General features: G+C 55.1%; 1 protein-coding gene across 2 annotated transcripts in view; it reads left to right on the top strand.

Annotated features, from left to right (window-relative positions):
* The window catches only part of Kcnc1 (potassium voltage-gated channel subfamily C member 1), a 40,817-nt gene that overhangs the window by 18,896 nt on the left and 4,472 nt on the right, over window positions 1–17,449 (top strand). For both annotated transcript variants that reach the window (XM_087211591.1, XM_004851510.3), the window contains one exon: window positions 10,919–11,852. In XM_087211591.1, the coding sequence (XP_087067717.1) occupies window positions 10,919–11,852 (934 nt within the window). The remainder of the gene's footprint in view (window positions 1–10,918; window positions 11,853–17,449) is intronic.

The raw sequence follows: 17,449 nt of genomic DNA, 5'->3' as shown, positions 1-17,449 counted from the left end.
AGGATGACTTTTGGCAATGCTTTTGGCAAGATGTCCTGGAAGGCGGAGGTGCTGCTTCACTAGGTGGAGAAGCCTGCTGGGTGGAGGGCATTCGGGAGCCCCCTCATGTGTGGAGTTTCAGCCAGCTGCTGGACTCCCCCGGGAGATGCCAGGGCAGAGGACGTGGGATCCTGAATTCAGGGGCAGAGCTGGGCCTGGAGACACTGTCCAGAGGGTGCATTGGAATGGGTGATGGAATTTTGGTTGTGACATTGAGTTAATCACTAAAGAGTGAGTGTAGATGGAGAAGAGTCAGGGCCACCCCAATGGCTACAGGCTGGGGAGCAGAGGTTGACAAAGGACACCAGCAAGGAGCAGCCGGTGAGGTAGGCAGAAAACCAGAGCCTCTGCGGTCCTGGGAGGTTGACAGAAAGGACGGAGAGATGAGTGGTGTCAGAGTGGCTGCTGATCCAGGAACATGAGGACAGAGAATTGTCCTGTTTTCTCTGCCTGCACCCTGTTCTCTCTGCCTGCACCATGCATTTCCCTAGTTGATTCTGACTGCTCCCTCCAACCTCTACACAGTAGTCATTGTCTCTTGGAAGCCACTGTAACCCCAAGGATTGCTGAAGGTCTGTCATATTCCCTGTGCATTCCCCTCGGAGCTCTCGTCACCACACATAGATACATTTTTGTCATATGGCTACTTGACAAGCCTTAGTCCCCCTACCAGAAGCTGTGGCTGGTTTTTCTTAGCCTATACCCAGTGGCCTACACGGACCTGGGATAAGGCATAAATATTTGATGGAGGGATGGCAGGTGGACAGTGAGCTGTGGTTCCTCCCAGGCTGTGTACCCTGCCCTCTGTACCTTACCTCTTTTAGGGACATCTTTTTCTTCCCCTACCCCAAACACATGGCTATACATACACATCGCACATCCCTACTGAGATCCAAACATACAAGTGGGCACTGGGGGAAATTCCCTAGTGGATTCCTTGTGGACTCCATTTCTTTATGGAGCCTAGAGCCTCAGCTGTCCATTGTCATGATAGAAGATTAACACTTCCTCCTAGGGCTCCCTGGGATGGATGTGAGAGAGATTTCTAAGGGGAAGGAGTGTGGTGGTTTTAGAGTCAGAGAGACCTGGTTTCAAATCCTGCCTACCACTTCCAAGCTGAGTCTTAGCCACTCTCAACCTCAGGTTCTTATCTGAAAAATGGAGGAAATGAGGCCTCCTCAGAGAGGTTTTTTGAGATAAGTGAGATCATGTTTCCAAGGCCTTGGCCTCTGGTTACCTTATAGCAGAGGACAGTGAGGCTCAACAAAGCTAAATGCTCCTCTGACCAAGATGGCCATGAGGATTACAGAGGGTGAAGTGTGTGGCCTGTGGTGGCCACAGTGGATGATCAACATAGGTAACCCCAAAGCCGGCAGGGGAAAGGCTGAGCGAGGAGGAAGCCTGCCCTGAGGCAGGCTGGTGCAGGGTGCTCCTGAATCACTCCAGGAAGACGGAGCTGTCACTGGGGCACCAGGAGAAAGAGAAGCACGTGTGTTCCGGTGTCCCTGAGGGAAAAGCTGGGAGAAAGGGTTGGAGGTTGTTTTAAACAAGAAAGAAGTGCACATCCATCACAGCTAGCTAAGACAGAGTGGCCTCATCAGTGGTCCCTCATGGCGGTAACCAACAGACATCTGTCTCGGGGTCTCTGCAGAGTATCACACATCCCCTGGCTTTATACCAAATAGGGGGCTTCTTCTTGCTTCCTGGTCTGGGGGCCTCGTTTACTTATTTCTTATTCTAATTGGTGGCAACCTAGAAAAAAGGTTTGAGGTACATAAGACACACCCACAGCCAAAGTAAACAGAAAAACTGTTTCAAATATAAAATGTTTCAAAATAACAACAACAACAAAAAAGAGTAGTGAGAGGAGCCCCCCCCCACCACCAAGCATCTCCTGGCTCCCCTGTTTCTACGGCAGGAGAACAGGCCACAGGAGTGGCTTGCTGGCCCGGGTGACTGAGACTTCGTGGCCTCATTCCCCTAAGAGCCCCCGTACCCACTGTGCCTGCCGGGGTCTGACCAAGGTCAGAAACACTCAAGAGTGGCCGCGATGTGGCCGTGTCCATCTGCTAGGCTGCTTGGAGGGGCTGTGAGAGGCAGTGGATCATGGGTAAGACGCTTCCACCCCACCTGGGATGCCTCCTCTGAGAGGAGTGGTGATGATAATGCACCCGCCCGGCTGGGTGGGATTTAAATCAGCAGGCGGACGGAAAGCACCAGAAGCGTGGCCTGTGTGAGGCCTTTGACACTGCTGTAATTGTTCGTCTTTGACCTGAGTTGGGCGGGAAATTCGCAGGCAGCTCTGGCCCAGGCCCCACTCACTGTGTGACCTTGGACATCCTTTCCTTCTGAGTCTCACATCCTCTCAGCCCAAGGCCAGGGCTCTCGTGGACACCTTGTATCCCTGGGGTGTGAGTCTCCGCCCCTCTACAGAGGACGTCCCTCACTTCTGGACGCCACAGAGCTGGATCTTGGACACCGGTGACAGATAGGCTGTGAGGACCATGCTGATGGCTCTCACAATGCTTGCTGTCACCTGCCTGGTCTGTTGTTAGACCAGGGGCAGAACAAGTGAAAAACATAGAATGCAACACATTCCTCTCTAGCTGCTGCTGCTGCTGCTGCTGCTGCTGCTACCCCTTCCTCACCCTCTGACTCCAAGTCATTTGGGAAAAACAAAACTCTGAATGCTGTTAGGCCTGTTGTGGAGTAAACCCATGGCCCAGCCCTGCCATAGCGGTGGGCAGGGAGCAGGCTATCTTGGGGTCTCTCCCAGCCCCGATTCCTCCTTGGATCTGGGGTAGTCAGGCTCCTGGCCATTTCTTTCACACCCCTTAGTTCTGTCTTGCTTCCTGGAGTGTGTTATCATCTCCATTTTAAGAGTGGCAGGACTGAGTGTCCCAGAGGTGACCAGCCTGGCCTCAGCCACCTGGGGCATAAATTAAAGGAACTTTTCTACTCTCGTTGTGGCTGCTGAGCCCGCATCTCCAGGTGGAGGGCAGTGCTCTGCACTTCTGTCTCTCACCAGCTCACTCTCCTGCCGCACCCCGCTGCCACCCCGCCCTGCCCCTTGCCTTCTGCCCCTCCTGCCTCCTCATCTCCCACCTGACTCCTGCGGGGAAGGCATCTCACACATTTCTAGGGGTGACTGGGTTTGGCCCCCACACACTCTCCTCGCCCAAATCCAGGGGCTTCTCCTTGGCCCATACCACGGGATCCCGGGGCTGCCCTTCCCCCGTAGGCTGGGGCCAGCACTGCCTCGCTGGACAGACTTGGACACTATGCCACTCAGCCAGGCGGGGCAGGAGGCGGCTTCAGCCTCCTCACACTCCATGGGCTGAGCATGGACCAGGGGTGACTCTCCAGAGGACAGTGGCAATATTTCAAGCCTCGCTCTCCCTGGGGCCCCCTGCTCAGTGTTTTGCATGGCAGGAGTGTAAGAGGCAGGGCTGCTCTGCATTGGAACTGCTCTGTTGCTGATGGAGGGGCGAGGCGGGGAGGCCCAGGACACAGGATCCAGTGGAGGGTTTATAGGAGCAGGTTTGTGCTAAGTGACAAAGGGTGTGAATGCCCCCCAGCCCCCATTTTGTCATTACAGCTACCTGGGAGGCAGGGAATGAAGGCTCAGAAAGAGCCAGGGACTTGTCCAAGGTCAACAGTTGAGCCAGGCCTTTAAAGCTCAGGTTGGTTCAACTTCAGGGTCCTGTCAATGCTACCCCAGCTGCTGACTTCTTTGACGGAAGGAATGGTGCTGTTTTTGACCTGGGATCTAAGGCAGGTGGCACCTGAGGAGGACCTAGGAGGCCTGGAAGGTGGGGAGGCCACTATGCAAGGGCTCTGAGGCCACAGTGATAAAACCCCCACACTGGGGCCTAGTGCAGCTGTTTCAGATTGCGGTGCCCATCAGTGGTTGCCCTGCAAGCCCCGAAGCCTTGGGCAGGTCCCATCCCTCCCTGTGCCTCCATCTCTCCATCCCTGCCCCAGGCAGCAGGTCTTTCACAGCCTTTCTCTGCAGCCTCTGTCCTGTGGTCCTGGATTCTACTCATCTGGGACAGCACCAGTTTCAGACATGCCATTATTCAATGACATGAGCACCTTGAGGAAATGGGAAGAAACGGTGTTTGAAGAATTTAGGCATGTTATATTTTAATGTCTAAAACATGAAAAAGTGCACATCTTGGGAAAAGCACTACGGGAACCTCTGCCACCTCAGGAGTTTCCATCCCAGCTGTCAGAGTGGCCCTTTCAGATGTGACCTAAGTCTAGGGTCATGAGAATGAATTCAGGGAGACAGTTTCCTCTCTGCTATAGTGTCTGAGCTCCCTGAGGTCTGGCCACTGCCTTTTCTGATTGAGAGCGACAGCGTCCGTGTGGGAGCTCCGGGGGCTCTGAGCAGCCCTGCCTCCCTGCTGCTCTCTCCTGGGGTCTTGTCCCCACTCTCCCCTCCCATGTCTGTCCTTTCTCCTGAGCTAGCGTGTGAGGGGCCAGCACTGGCATGGAAGAGGGTCAAGACTCTGAGCTGAGTGTAGGCCCAGAGAACACACGCCCGGCCTGCACAGCTAGACCCTGATCTCCCTAGCAGATGGCTGTATACACACACACACACACACACACACACACACACACACGTGCGTGTGCATGCCACTCGGGATTGTATGTATTGCATATGCATGTGTGCAACCCTCCGCTCCATACATAGCCCACGTACATGCACACACCATGAACCACGTCCCTATATATGCACACATGACACAGACCATACCTCACACACACACACCCTCCACCCACATATGTACCACTAACCACACACGTCCCTGTACATGTGCACAGGGATACACACACATCACACCTCATTTAGCACGATACACACCACACACACACTGTAAACCATACTTGTCCTCATGCATGGAGACACACCCCACACATAGCTCACATACACACATACTCCACAAGCCTCACACATATGCACACATGTACTTCACACACAGACATAACATCCCGTACACAGCCCCATACACACATGCACATACGCACACACCACAAATCATGCACAGCCCCCATACCTCACCCCACACACATGCACACACATCACTAATACTCATAGGCACACACCTCACACATGTTCCCCTCCACTTCTCCAACCCACACAAATCACACACCACACACAGTGATCACTTAAACTGCGCTGTTGCTTGCAGTTAAGGCACAGGCATGGACGGGGGACAGGCCTTCACCCTGGCGCACCCTGACCCACGCTTGCACACAGCCTTGCCGATGCTCTCCCTGGCTTGCACACTTCCTGAACAGGCTCCCAGGGCACACTCTGAATGCATTCACACTGCTCACACCACTTCGGCCCAGCAGGGAGCCCTCCCACTGCTCCCAAGCAGGTGCAGCAGGGGAGGGTTAGGAGCAGGAGCAGGAAGGGAGACCACACAAGGCTTGGGCCTCTCCAGCTCCCGCTCGCTGGTGGCGATACTGGGAAGAACCAAAAGGGGCTGCACCCCAAAGAACCCCTTCCCTCCCTCCTCACCGCCCTGGCCAGCCCAGCCCAGCCCACTGTGGGTCCAAAGGAGTCCAGACAAGTCTAATTCAGTTTCCAAACCCAACTCAACTAACAATTTATTTAGGACAATTGGCCATCTCATCTGCTCTGCATCACTGACTCCACCTGGATTAACTCAAATACTGCACAGCCCCGCTGGGTAAATTTAATTAGGCAGAAAAACTGACCCACAGCCTCTAGGGACCTGGGGCCTGGACCTCAGCCAGGGCCCCCCTGATTAGCCATCATAGGCCCCTATGGTCTGCAACTTTGCTGTGTTTCAGAATCCTCAGAAGGGACCAAGTCCGACCCTCCCTTTCACCATGATGACACTGAGGCTCAGAGAGGGGAAGTAACTTGCCAAGGTCACACAGGGAATAAGCAGCCAGACCAGAAAGTCAGTTCGTGCACCATGTTATGAGCGGTGCCTTGTTCCTGAAAACACTGAACTGCACGAATACAGATCCTCATGGCGAACCTCTGAATGACTCTGAAAGGCAAGCATAATTTTTAAATGATGACTGTGGCATAAATAATTCATAAATGAAAGTCATAGCACATATTGGTCATTTTAATAGATAGTAAATTGCCTTTCTGATTTGTGGTTTCAGGGGTGGAGTTATGATAAAAATAACTTGGTGATTTATAAAACATCTCCTTAAGTCAACAGATCGTTAGTAGGTTTGTCTGACTTTACAGCCAACAGCCTCACCACCCTGGTTACCATAGAAATGGGATGCCTTGCTCTGTTGCCATGGCTACCACTTTCTAGAACACAATTGGTGGGTCTCTCATGGTTTGTGATTTGGTTCTAGAAAGGAAAAAGAGCCAGAAACTATCAGCTTGGGTTTATGCCACATTGTCAGGCGACCTCACGTGCATGGTCTTGATGTTTTACACGGCAGCAGTGGAGCTGGCGAGGTGGGGTGCCAGTTGCCCTGGGCTGCCTGGAATAGCCTCCTTTATATCTCTAACCTCAACAGCATCCCAGGAGGGACTGACTGCACAGCCAGCCCAGGTCTTGGGTGTGATGGGGCTCAGCTGCTCCAGGGGGTGGCTAGGGAAAGAAGACAAGACCTGGCAGGTGACAGGAAATCCTGGCAGGCTGAGGGCATCAGGGAAGGCTGAGGAGGCAGAGGCAGAGCAGGCTGGAGCTGCTCATGTTGTGGGAGGTGAGGCACCAATCAGTCACTGTCTGGGGCCAGGGGTAACAGGGTGGGCAGCAGTGCCCGGTCTGTGCTTTCAGCCATGTGGTACCCCTGCCATAGCACTGGGGGCCTCAGAATGTATACACAAGAGTTGTGTGCATGCACGTGCACGTGTGTGCACCTTTAAGTGTAGCACCTGGGCATCTCTGGTTGTGCTGTGATGGTCTCAGAAAGCTCTACGAAGGCTCCTGTATGCTCTCTGTATGGCTGAGGCCCGGGGTTGTAGTTTGTGTACTCACGTGCTCAGTGCCTACACTTAGGAGAGTGTGTATTCTGGATTGCATGTCTGGGTCGTTGTGTCTGTGGTCTCTGGGTGACTGGAGAATGGGAGGCAGGCAGCTCATAAGGGATGCAGCCTATCTTCCCCTTGCCCTGGGGATGACGGGTCCAGGGTTGCTGCAAAGGCTGCTCCAAAGCTTGCTGTTCTGGGCTTGCCAGGCAGGGCTTCCCTCCCTGCCAGGGCTCAGCTGACCTCAGAATTCTCTCCCCATTCTATGCTCTTGTTGGTGCCCCCACCCCCCACCTCGTATTCTGACTTAGCTCCCTGAACAACTTGAGACCTCTCTCCCTATGTCCGCAGGGCGGTGACCAAGTAGAGATGCAGGATAGACCATCTGAGTCTGCTTTCGTCCCTAATGCCCAACCCATGGCTGCTTCTGCCCCCAGGTGCCATTAAGGCCCGGGCACTAAAGACTAAGAATGATTCAGGGATGGCCAGGCCCCTGCCTGTGGATCCAGGTGCCCCTGCCTTCTCTGTCATGGGGTTGGCATGACCGGCTGTTAGGGTCCCAGGCCCTAAGATGGGCTGTGCGTCCCAGGCCCCACGATGCAGCCATCTAGACACAATCTGGGGCCAGCTGTCCAGTGAGGAGGCTGTGGCTTTTGCCGCAAGAGCTTTTGGCTTGGTGGTGACATAGCTCAGGTTCTCGAGCTCAGTAAACTTGGGTCCACATCTCAGTTCCATCATTAGCTTTAAAACTGTACCTCTCGGTTCCTGGCTTTACTTCTTGACACAGTGGGGATATGGCCACCTGTCCTGCCAGGCCAGTGAAAGGATTAAAGACACAGAGTAGGTCCTCAAGCTTTGGGTGCCATTCCCTCTCCTTTCTGTGCTCAGCCCTTGATTGCCCTCGTACTGATCCCTGGGTTTAGGGCAACTTTTCAATCTGAGCAAGCCAGGACCAGCTTCCTCCACAGTCCTCTAGGGGTCCACTTGGATCAGGATGTTGCTGGGGCGGACTCTGCCTGGGACAGAGGATGACCAGGCCTTGCAGCAGCAGAGGCCAGGAAGGCAGGTGACCAGGGAGCCTAGGCAGGCAAGAGCCCCAGGCTCCTCCCATTCTGGCTTATCTGGAGACAGAATCCTTGTGTCTGCTCTAGGCTTGGCTGTTGCTGCCCACTCTCCACTCATGGGGCCTAGGCTGTCCATTGATCTCTGGTAATGTGGATTTTTCCACATTAATGTGTAAGCCCTGACCTCTTTGTGGGCCTCAGTTACCCATAGGATCTGTATTGTGAGAGGGCAAATAAGATGCGAACATTGAAGGCCTGTAGGGGTTTGGGAGTTACAGGTCTCTGGGGAGATTGGTGCCCCATCTGGCTATTCCCATGAGCCCCCCAGGCACTAAAGAGCTGGAGCTGGAGGCAGATTCACTGGTTCCCAAGGGTGGGTGGAGACTCCTTGGGGAGTCCTTTCGTTTGCTACCTCCCAGGACCACAGATGCCAGTGGGGGCCTCACCCCAAGGGAAGGGCTATTAACAGGGCACTGAAGGATGAATGGGATTTTCCCAGCTAGGAACTGGCAGGGACACTCTGCTGTAGAACAAAAAGCAGGCGCAAAGCCACAAAGATGGGGAAGCCACTCTGTGATCAGAAATGGCAGAGAGTTGCTTGTGGCAGGACTGTTGGCTACAAGTAGGGAGAGAACCCTGACAAGTCAAGTGAGGCCAGGGCGTGGGGAGCCTCGTGTGCCAGGCTGAGGAGTTTGAGCTTTTCTCGGTGGGAAGCATGGGCAGCTGGCACTGGCAGAGCTGGGATTCCCATGGGAGGCTCTCTCTCTGGTAGCTGTGTGGCTGAGACCGAGGCCTAAAACCTGCTCTGATGGCAGTGGCCCTGTTGAATCAGGAGGCAGAAAATGATGGTGTGAGAGGCTTTGGGAGGCCCTGTCCTGGTTGATGGGCAGCAAGGGACAGGGAGGTGCTCTGCCTCTGCCATTGGTCAGAGTCAGGAGCTCGGAGTGTGCCGGGCTGGGCCTCTGAGTTTCCCTCAGACACTCACAGGGCACCTGTTCTCCACTTATAAAAAGGCCAGGGCAGGGGCATGGCTGTGGGCATGGCCTGTCCTCAGGGAGTCTGGACTGTGAATGCAGACTCCAAGATGGGGATTCCAGAGGGAATCATGGGCCAGATATTTAGTAGGTGGAGACGGGCTTTTTAGCTCCAGAAGCTTTGGTGATTCTGGTGATGGAAAGGGCCCTGGATCTAGGTGAGCTTGGGTTTGAGAAGGAGGCCTCTTCCAGTTGCACCACTTTGCTTTCCTGGTCTTACACTGTGGTCCCCCAGGTCTAAACTATCTGGACTCTAAGAGAAGCACCTCCAGGGTTGGAGGACCTGGCTTTCAGTCTCTACCCTGCCTCTCTCTCACCTTTTCCCCACTCCACCCCACCTACTTCACAGGGTTGAGGGGGTCACCAGTCTACTGCACTGTGCTAGTCTCTGGATATGTCCTTCACCTTTAGCTGGCACAGAGCTCCCTAAGAGCTCAACAGAGGCCTGATTTCCCTCTGTTCTGGGCATAACCTGGTGGCTGGTGAGGAGTGCCTGGAAGAAAGGATGGATGAATGAACCAATGGATAGGTGGATGAGTGGATGGATAGGTGGGTGGGAAGATTAGGGAGGGAGGGAAGAAGGGAGGGTAAAAAGAAAAGAGAAGAATGATGGGTGGAATGGCAACAGAAAGGAAGAGAGGAAGGAGCAAAGGGAAAGAGAAGGCAGGCTCATGAATGGGCGTGCAGGTGGAAGAAAGGGAAGGAGGGAAAGGTGGGTGGATGGATGAATGGATGGAAGTAGGAGGGATAAGTGGATGGAAGAGAGGGGAAGAGGAAGGAAGGGAGGAAGAAAGAGGATGGCGGATGAGTGAAGAAAGAGAAAGATAGGTGGGTGGAAGGATGCATGTGGGTCACACTTGAGAGTAGCCTTGGAGAAAGGTTTTAAAAATTATACAGTGCTCTAAATCAACAGGATATGAATATGCAGTAATGAGCAGCTGAGACAGGTCTCTTCCTGTTTCCGGGCCTCTTCCCGTGTCATGTGTAGCATGCAGTAGCTTGGACCAGGTCAACTGTAAAGACTGCTCCTATTCCTTTGCTCTGAAATGCCAACATGGTCCTTCCCCTTTCCCTTTCCCGACCTTCACCCCAGAATGTGGTTTGGAAGGTCCACCTTGTTCTTGGTTCTCAGATCCCCGCCAGGTTGGGTGCCATGCCTCGTGGTCATGGTCAACTCAGACAGGGCTGTTCTAGGCTTCCTCGGACTCCCCTCAGAGCTGGGGAGGGTCATCAGAGCAAACCAAGGCAGTTGCTGCCTGGATGCCTCCTGTTGCGAATGCAGGGTGAGGCCTTGGCACTCCTTCACCTGAACAGACCGCAGCTGGAAGAGAAATGTGGCCCTGAAGGGGCCCATGGCTGCCCCCTCTCATTTTTTGCAAACTGCAGCTCTGGCAAGCTACGTTGTCTTTATTAGTTAGGTAACTCAATGCTTTATCCAATCACCTCCAGATGTCAGTGGTTTCATATAATAGTTTATTTCCCAGTCAGGTAACAGTTCAGTGAGGGTATTTAGTGGACCCAGATACCTTCCCTGTGGTGGCCCTGCTGGCCACTGGGGAAGGAAAGCATTCCCGGTGAAGGAGGAGGGTTTTTCCAGCCAGGCATGGCAGTAGAGCACATCCCTCGAGGGCTAAGGAAGGAAACATGGTGTGTCAGCTTGGGTGGTGTTGGAAGGGACCTTGTGCAGGCATCTTCCCTTGGTCTGGCCCTCTGACTGGACCCAGTGCAAGGGACCCCCAGGTGTTTCCCCTCGGGGTGGGAGGGGCTCCCCTCTGACACTGTGTGTTTCTTGCCCACAGTATGTGGCCTTTGCCTCCCTCTTCTTCATCCTGGTCTCCATCACCACCTTCTGCCTGGAGACCCACGAGCGCTTCAACCCCATTGTGAACAAGACGGAGATTGAGAACGTTCGGAATGGCACGCAGGTGCGCTACTACCGGGAAGCCGAGACAGAGGCCTTCCTCACCTACATCGAGGGCGTCTGCGTGGTGTGGTTCACCTTCGAGTTCCTCATGCGTGTCGTCTTCTGCCCCAACAAGGTAGAGTTCATCAAGAACTCACTCAACATCATTGACTTTGTGGCCATCCTCCCCTTCTACTTGGAGGTAGGCCTAAGTGGCCTGTCCTCCAAGGCCGCCAAGGATGTCCTGGGCTTCCTGCGAGTCGTCCGCTTCGTGCGTATCCTGCGCATATTCAAGCTGACCCGTCACTTTGTGGGGCTGCGGGTCCTGGGCCACACGCTCCGTGCCAGCACCAATGAGTTCCTGCTGCTCATCATCTTCCTGGCCCTGGGCGTGCTCATCTTTGCCACCATGATCTACTATGCAGAGCGGATAGGGGCACAGCCCAACGACCCCAGCGCCAGTGAGCACACGCACTTTAAGAACATCCCCATCGGCTTCTGGTGGGCTGTGGTCACCATGACGACACTGGGCTACGGAGACATGTACCCGCAGACGTGGTCTGGCATGTTGGTGGGAGCACTGTGCGCGCTAGCGGGTGTGCTGACCATCGCCATGCCCGTGCCTGTCATTGTGAACAATTTTGGGATGTACTACTCCTTAGCCATGGCTAAGCAGAAACTACCAAAGAAAAAAAAGAAGCATATTCCACGGCCACCGCAGCTGGGATCTCCCAATTATTGTAAATCTGTCGTAAACTCTCCGCACCACAGTACTCAGAGTGACACATGTCCGCTGGCCCAGGAAGAAATTTTAGAAATTAACAGAGCAGGTAGGAAACCTCTTAGAGGCATGTCGATCTGACCTTTCACCTCCGCCCCCTGTAGCGATGATTCCAGATTCAGTCAGACTGCTTCCTTAGTTCTGTGGGCAGCCCTGGATATCCTGCACTCAATCTTGAGGTGTGGAGCCTGGGGCCCAGGGAAATGCTGGGCAGCCACATTCAGAAGGCAAGAGCCTGCTAGAGGAACCTCACTGGTGCCCCTGGTAAGAAGGTTGATGTGGTTGGTCTCGTGATGTTCTGGAGAGGCCATGCGCCGGAGAGGTTGCTGAGGACTGCCTTGGCAGGAGCCAGGGGGGCTGCTGCTCAGGTGGGCAGGAGTCAAGCATGAGTCCTTGACTCAAGCTACTAACCCAGTGTTGGAGCAGGGCGGGGGCGGGTGTGATTGGAGGTGCCAGACAGCTTTTGATTTGGTCCTTAACACGACTCTTGTCAGGCTGTATAGACGGCAGAAATGGTGCATGGGATCTGGGCAGGAGGGTCCTTGCAAAGGCAGTAGTAAGGATTCTCAGCCCCTGCAGATCCCGACTTCATAGCTGAGTAGTATTCCTGCTCTGATTCCGGCTGCCTAGCTCCAGGTCCTTCCTGGAGACACCCCAGCCCGCTGTGACAAGCTTACTTACCCCCATAGCATGCTGAACCAACTCATCCTCTACCACCACTCTAGAGTTTAGCAATTATCTTTAGGAACCTGTTGGAATGACTCTGGCTTTCACAATGTCTGTTGGGTTGATGGCCCAGTGGGAGTTGCCAGTGACCTTCTGGTGGAAGTGGCTGGTGAGCAAAGGACTAGAGGGGGCCACCACCCTGGCAGCTTCGATGAAAGCACTACAGACCAACAACAACCTCTCACTGAGGGTTTTCTCCATGTCCAGCGATAGGGACTGCAGCAGCAATACAAGACATCCCAACCAGTGTTCAACCGCGTTCTCGGGAACTCCCTGGGGGTTGGTGGGGGGGAGGGGCCCCTGAAACAATACTAGTCACTGTGGGATATATTCTGATATTCCATGGCTAGTGGTTCGTTATGGGACTATCTCAGTTTTATGAGAATCTGCACATAGCACATAAAGTTGATCATGGGGCTCTGGTCCGAAGATATAAAGCCCATAGTCTACCTCTACCCATGGAATACCATCAACTTACTCTGTGGACACAGGGATCTCAAAGAAATGGATGACCCAGAGAAGAACGACAGGACTGAGCCAGGAAAGAATACCTAGGTGAGCATGAGGTTGATGTGAGAGATTAGATCCATTTAGTCTAGGAAAGACATCCCCACGCCCAGGTCTGGCTCGGGCCCAGACTAGCTCTGCCTCAGGTGCAAAAGTCCTCCCCCTTGGTTGGGGTGGCCTCCCTCAGTGGATGATTGATTTCCTTCTCTGCTGCCATGTTCTGTGACCCTCCACCCCATCCCGGTCCTGTTCTGGTGCCATCCTACAGCTGTGCCAGCCAGAGCACTAGCCCCAAGGTCTCTTCCCATGGGGGCTTTCCAGACCCTCTGCCCAGCCCCATACCCTCCCTTCCAGGATTCCTGTAGGCAGATCAGAGAATGTGAAGGGTGTCCTGAGCTGGGATGGGGGTGAACAGAGATCCCAGAGGCTGAAACAGGGCACTGAGCGGAAAGGCTCTCGACCAAGTCGTGATTGTCATTGGGAAGCTCCTGCCGGTGCCCGGCTTTGGATTAGGCAGCCATTTGATCTCAGGAGCCATTGTTAGGGCGAGGACAGCTGCTGGGACTCTGGGGAAAGCTCTGTGGAAGCACTCACCAAGGGGCATCACCATCGCACACAGGCCTTCCCAATGCCTCCTCCCAAACACCGGACCTGGGTCCTTCAGGATTGGCATCCCAAACATGGGGCTCTCAGGCCAGCCCACCAAGGATGCCCATTCACCCCAAGTAGGCACCGATTCTTCTGCATGTCTAGGCGGTGGCGTTATTTCCATGTGCTGAGGGCGCACACACACAGGAGTACAGTTTTGTGTGTTCAGACATACACACCAGCCAGGCCCAGGGACAACTAGATCTTCTGGGCTCCCAACTCCTCCTCAGCCTCAGTGGCCCCGCCCCTGGCAGCTACCTCACCCGGCTCCAGGTTTCAGGGACCCAGAGAGCTCTGATTTGAGCAGTCTTGTGGCCCAGGAGGCACCGCCCTGCCCAAGCTTGCCCTCTGGAGCATGGGTACCTAGCCCTCCCCCTCCTCCCACCCCCTCAGCCGCCATGCCTGTTCCCATCCCCCCCAGCACTCACTTCCCCTAGTGGTGTGGGCGCTGTCCTGGTGGTCAGCCCACCCTCCTGGCTCTGCCCAGAGACCCCAGTCCCACTCGGCACCTTGTCCATCACCAGATCCCTCCTCTCCCCACAAGCTGTGTGTGAGACCCGGATGATCTGTCACCAAGAGGGGGTGTCCTCCCCATCTCCGCCCTGGCCTTCCTTCCATGGCCTCCTTGTCGGCTTGTACCTAGGCACTAGATGGGTGTGGGGTCGGGAGGCAGTTTGTGAGAGTGAGGGAGAAGACAGAGGCCAGGAAGGCACTGTGGTTGTAGAGAACAGAGCCTGCAGGATTCTCCAGCTCCACTTCTAAACCCAAGTGCAGTGCACTGGACCCCAAGGGCTCCCCACCCCCAGCCCCAGGCCTCCCAGGCATCTAGCAGCTCCTTCCCTTCCCTCCCCCCTTAGTCACTCCTGTAACTTCAGTGTGTGTGTGTCTGTCCCAGGGATGACCCAGTCTGCTCCTCTGGAACGTGGCTGGCGTGGTGTCCGTGTTGGAGGGTCTTGTCCTGGGGCTGTCAAGGGTCTGGTTCTCACCTGGCTGGTTGGGCCATGGAGGGAGAGGCCAGGGCAGAACACCCAGGAGAAGCTGCACCCTCTTCCCAAAAGGGGCCAGCCAGCTGCTCTGGGCAGCCCAGAGCACTGCCATCCTGCCATGTCCTCTCATGTGCGTCTTGTCCATATCTGCTCCTCCAATATGGGTCGGTCCTTTGTGATCCAGGGTCCCATCCAGGTGAGCAGGAGGTGTGGCAGGGAGGGAGGGTAGTGGCCAAGCTTCTTTCCTGCACCCTGGGCAACAGCAAGGCCCAGACAAGCCCTTCCTGGGCCGCCAGGCATCACTACTGCACCCTCTGGGTCATCGCTGGGGGGTGCATTTCTCCCAGAAGAGCAGAGTCCAAAGTCCCCCGTCCCGGTCCCCCACCTGTCCCCTGCTGGGCTGTGGTGGCTGCCCAGGGAGCGGTGCCAGTCCATGGGGCAGGGTGGGTGGTGGGATGGGGTCGGTGTTGGGCAGGCAGGATCCAGCAGCCAGGTAGGGTTGGCAGCTTGGACCCTAAGTGGGGTCCTCATTGTCCCTGGTGGGCTAAGGGGGTGCAGTGGAGAAATGAGCTGACTGAGAGCCAGGTGTGGGTGTTCTTTTCCATGTTGTTCACATTCTCTCTTTCTCTCCACTAATCATGTCTCTCTCTCTCTCCTCGTTTTGTTGCATGACTTGTGCTGGTTCTTGTGATTGTGTCTCACAGACTGATCCCATTTAGCCTGGGACGTTTTCCCCTGAGTCCCCAGCTGGGCAGACCCCAGGGGCGGGGGTAAACCCAAGGACATGCCCAGCACCCCCCACCCCACCCCACCCCAGCCCTGCGTGCGCCCCCTGGCGCCCGCCACTGGTGTGAACAGTAAGTACATGGGCGGTGCCTGAAGATGGGGCAGAAAAGCCAGCCTGCTGGCTGACGCCCCAGCCACTCAGGTTCTCCTTGCTCCAAAGTTTTAAAAAAAATGACCCTCTTGTGGACGCTCATCTCAGCCCATTTCAAAGCCTGGAAACCATCTGAGACGCTGCCCATGTTTTCATTCCATCATCACAGGCCTATGGGTTTAGTGGGGTCTGGGGAAAGCGGGTGGGAACCGAGGCTCCTGGCTGCCATCTCACCCAAAGGCTGGGACCCGGGCAGGGGAGGGGTATGGGGTGGAGGTCTTGGGAAGCTTGCAGCTGTGTCTTTTCACAAGCTCCCTAGGTTAGACAGTTGGCCCCTCCTTGGTTTTTCCCACCGGAGTGTGTTTGGGGTGAGGATCCCAGCTTCTGAGAGCATCCCCAATTGCAGGTAAACCAACATAGTCTGTCATAGCCCCCCTCAGAGGTCAGGGCTGGGAGAAGGAGCAGGCCCAGGATTGTCTTGGAAACTCCCTTCCCAGGCACCCCTGATAGCTGCTTCTTGCCCCTACACCTTCTGGGAAAATCAGCCCAACTTTGGGCTCTTTAAAGTTCTGAGAGCCCTGGGGTAGGGGTTTGGGGACAGAGCCGAGGAGGGGTCTCAGGGTGCACAGCTGTGGAGGCAGAGGCAGAGAGGGGCAGCCACCTTTGACCCCTGCCCTGGACAAGCACTGGAGGCTGTGGGCCCTGCACTGACAGCTGATGGCCAAGAAAGACGGCAAGTCCTCTCCAGATCAGACACTCCTGGAAGGCCCGCTGTTTGCCCCTGGAGAAAGGATCATGGGGGCACTATGGATCCCAACTTCCACACCCTCACCCCTCCATGGCCATGCAGTTCCCAGGCCAGAGACCCTTGGGAAGGAGGCCTCCCCGGCCTGGCTGTGAGCACCTATGTGCCAGCAGACCCACCCCCTCGCACTAGGCAGCCCTCAGCCCCAGTCACACGGTGTCAGAGTTTCCTTGGTAACTGGCCTTTCCGGTTCAGAGCAATCGGGGAGTGAAGCCCCTGGGTTTGTCAAGAAACGCACTGTACATGAAATGCTTTGCCATCTTGTACAAGAGACTTTTTTTTTTAAGTTCCAAAATTATGATGGGATTTTTTGGATTGCTTTATGAATAAACCTGATTGGTCCATTTCTCTTTTGACTGACTGCCTCTTTGTAGTGACACAATGTGTACACAGGTGTCGATCCCATCCACGTGCACACCAAGTGTGTACACGCGGGAAAGGATCACTCCTTCGTGCAGTTACTGATGTGAGCAGGATCACAGGAGTGTCAAATCAGGCGGAAATTGTCTCCAGCTGCCCCTCTTTAACCTTAGGCAGTGCCTTCTGCAATGCGGTGGCCGGTGTTGGTTTCCTTCTTCCAGCCTGCCCTTGAGGCTCATCCTAGGTGCATTGTTTCAGTTGGCTCCACCCTGGCCAGCAGGATTCTGCCTTGAGGACAGAGCACATGGGGCGCAGACCCCAAGAGTGATGGGGTGGGGTCAAAGCCAGTCAGAGCCGCCCCTGCTAGCCTGGGGCCTCCCTGGCTCTGCTACTGGAATTGGGAGCCACAGGGCTCCTTGCTCTGGCCACAGTTTGCCCCCACCAAAGATAGCCCCAGACTTCCTCCTGGGTTCCTTCTCAGGCTACCACAGAGGCCAAGACTCAAATTTTCCCCACCCAAGACCATTTAACCGCTGTTGCCTTCTACACATCCATTTGCTCTGCTTTGCTGGGGACACTGACAGAAGAGACAGGAATGGGAGCCCCTCCCACATCCGTGTCCCGCCACAGCCTCATGCCTACATCCCCATGTGGCTGTGCAGCTGACCGGGCCTCTGGGGAAGACGCCTGCTCAGTATGTGTGGGGAGCCAGCGGCCTGAGTGCTGTCATGGGTCTG

The sequence above is a fragment of the Heterocephalus glaber genome, unplaced genomic scaffold, assembly GCF_053883595.1.
Source record: "Heterocephalus glaber isolate CG9 unplaced genomic scaffold, H.glaber_assembly_v1.0 deba00001428, whole genome shotgun sequence".
Taxonomy (NCBI): domain Eukaryota; kingdom Metazoa; phylum Chordata; class Mammalia; order Rodentia; family Bathyergidae; genus Heterocephalus; species Heterocephalus glaber.
This window is presented reverse-complemented; position numbering and strand designations above follow the sequence as displayed.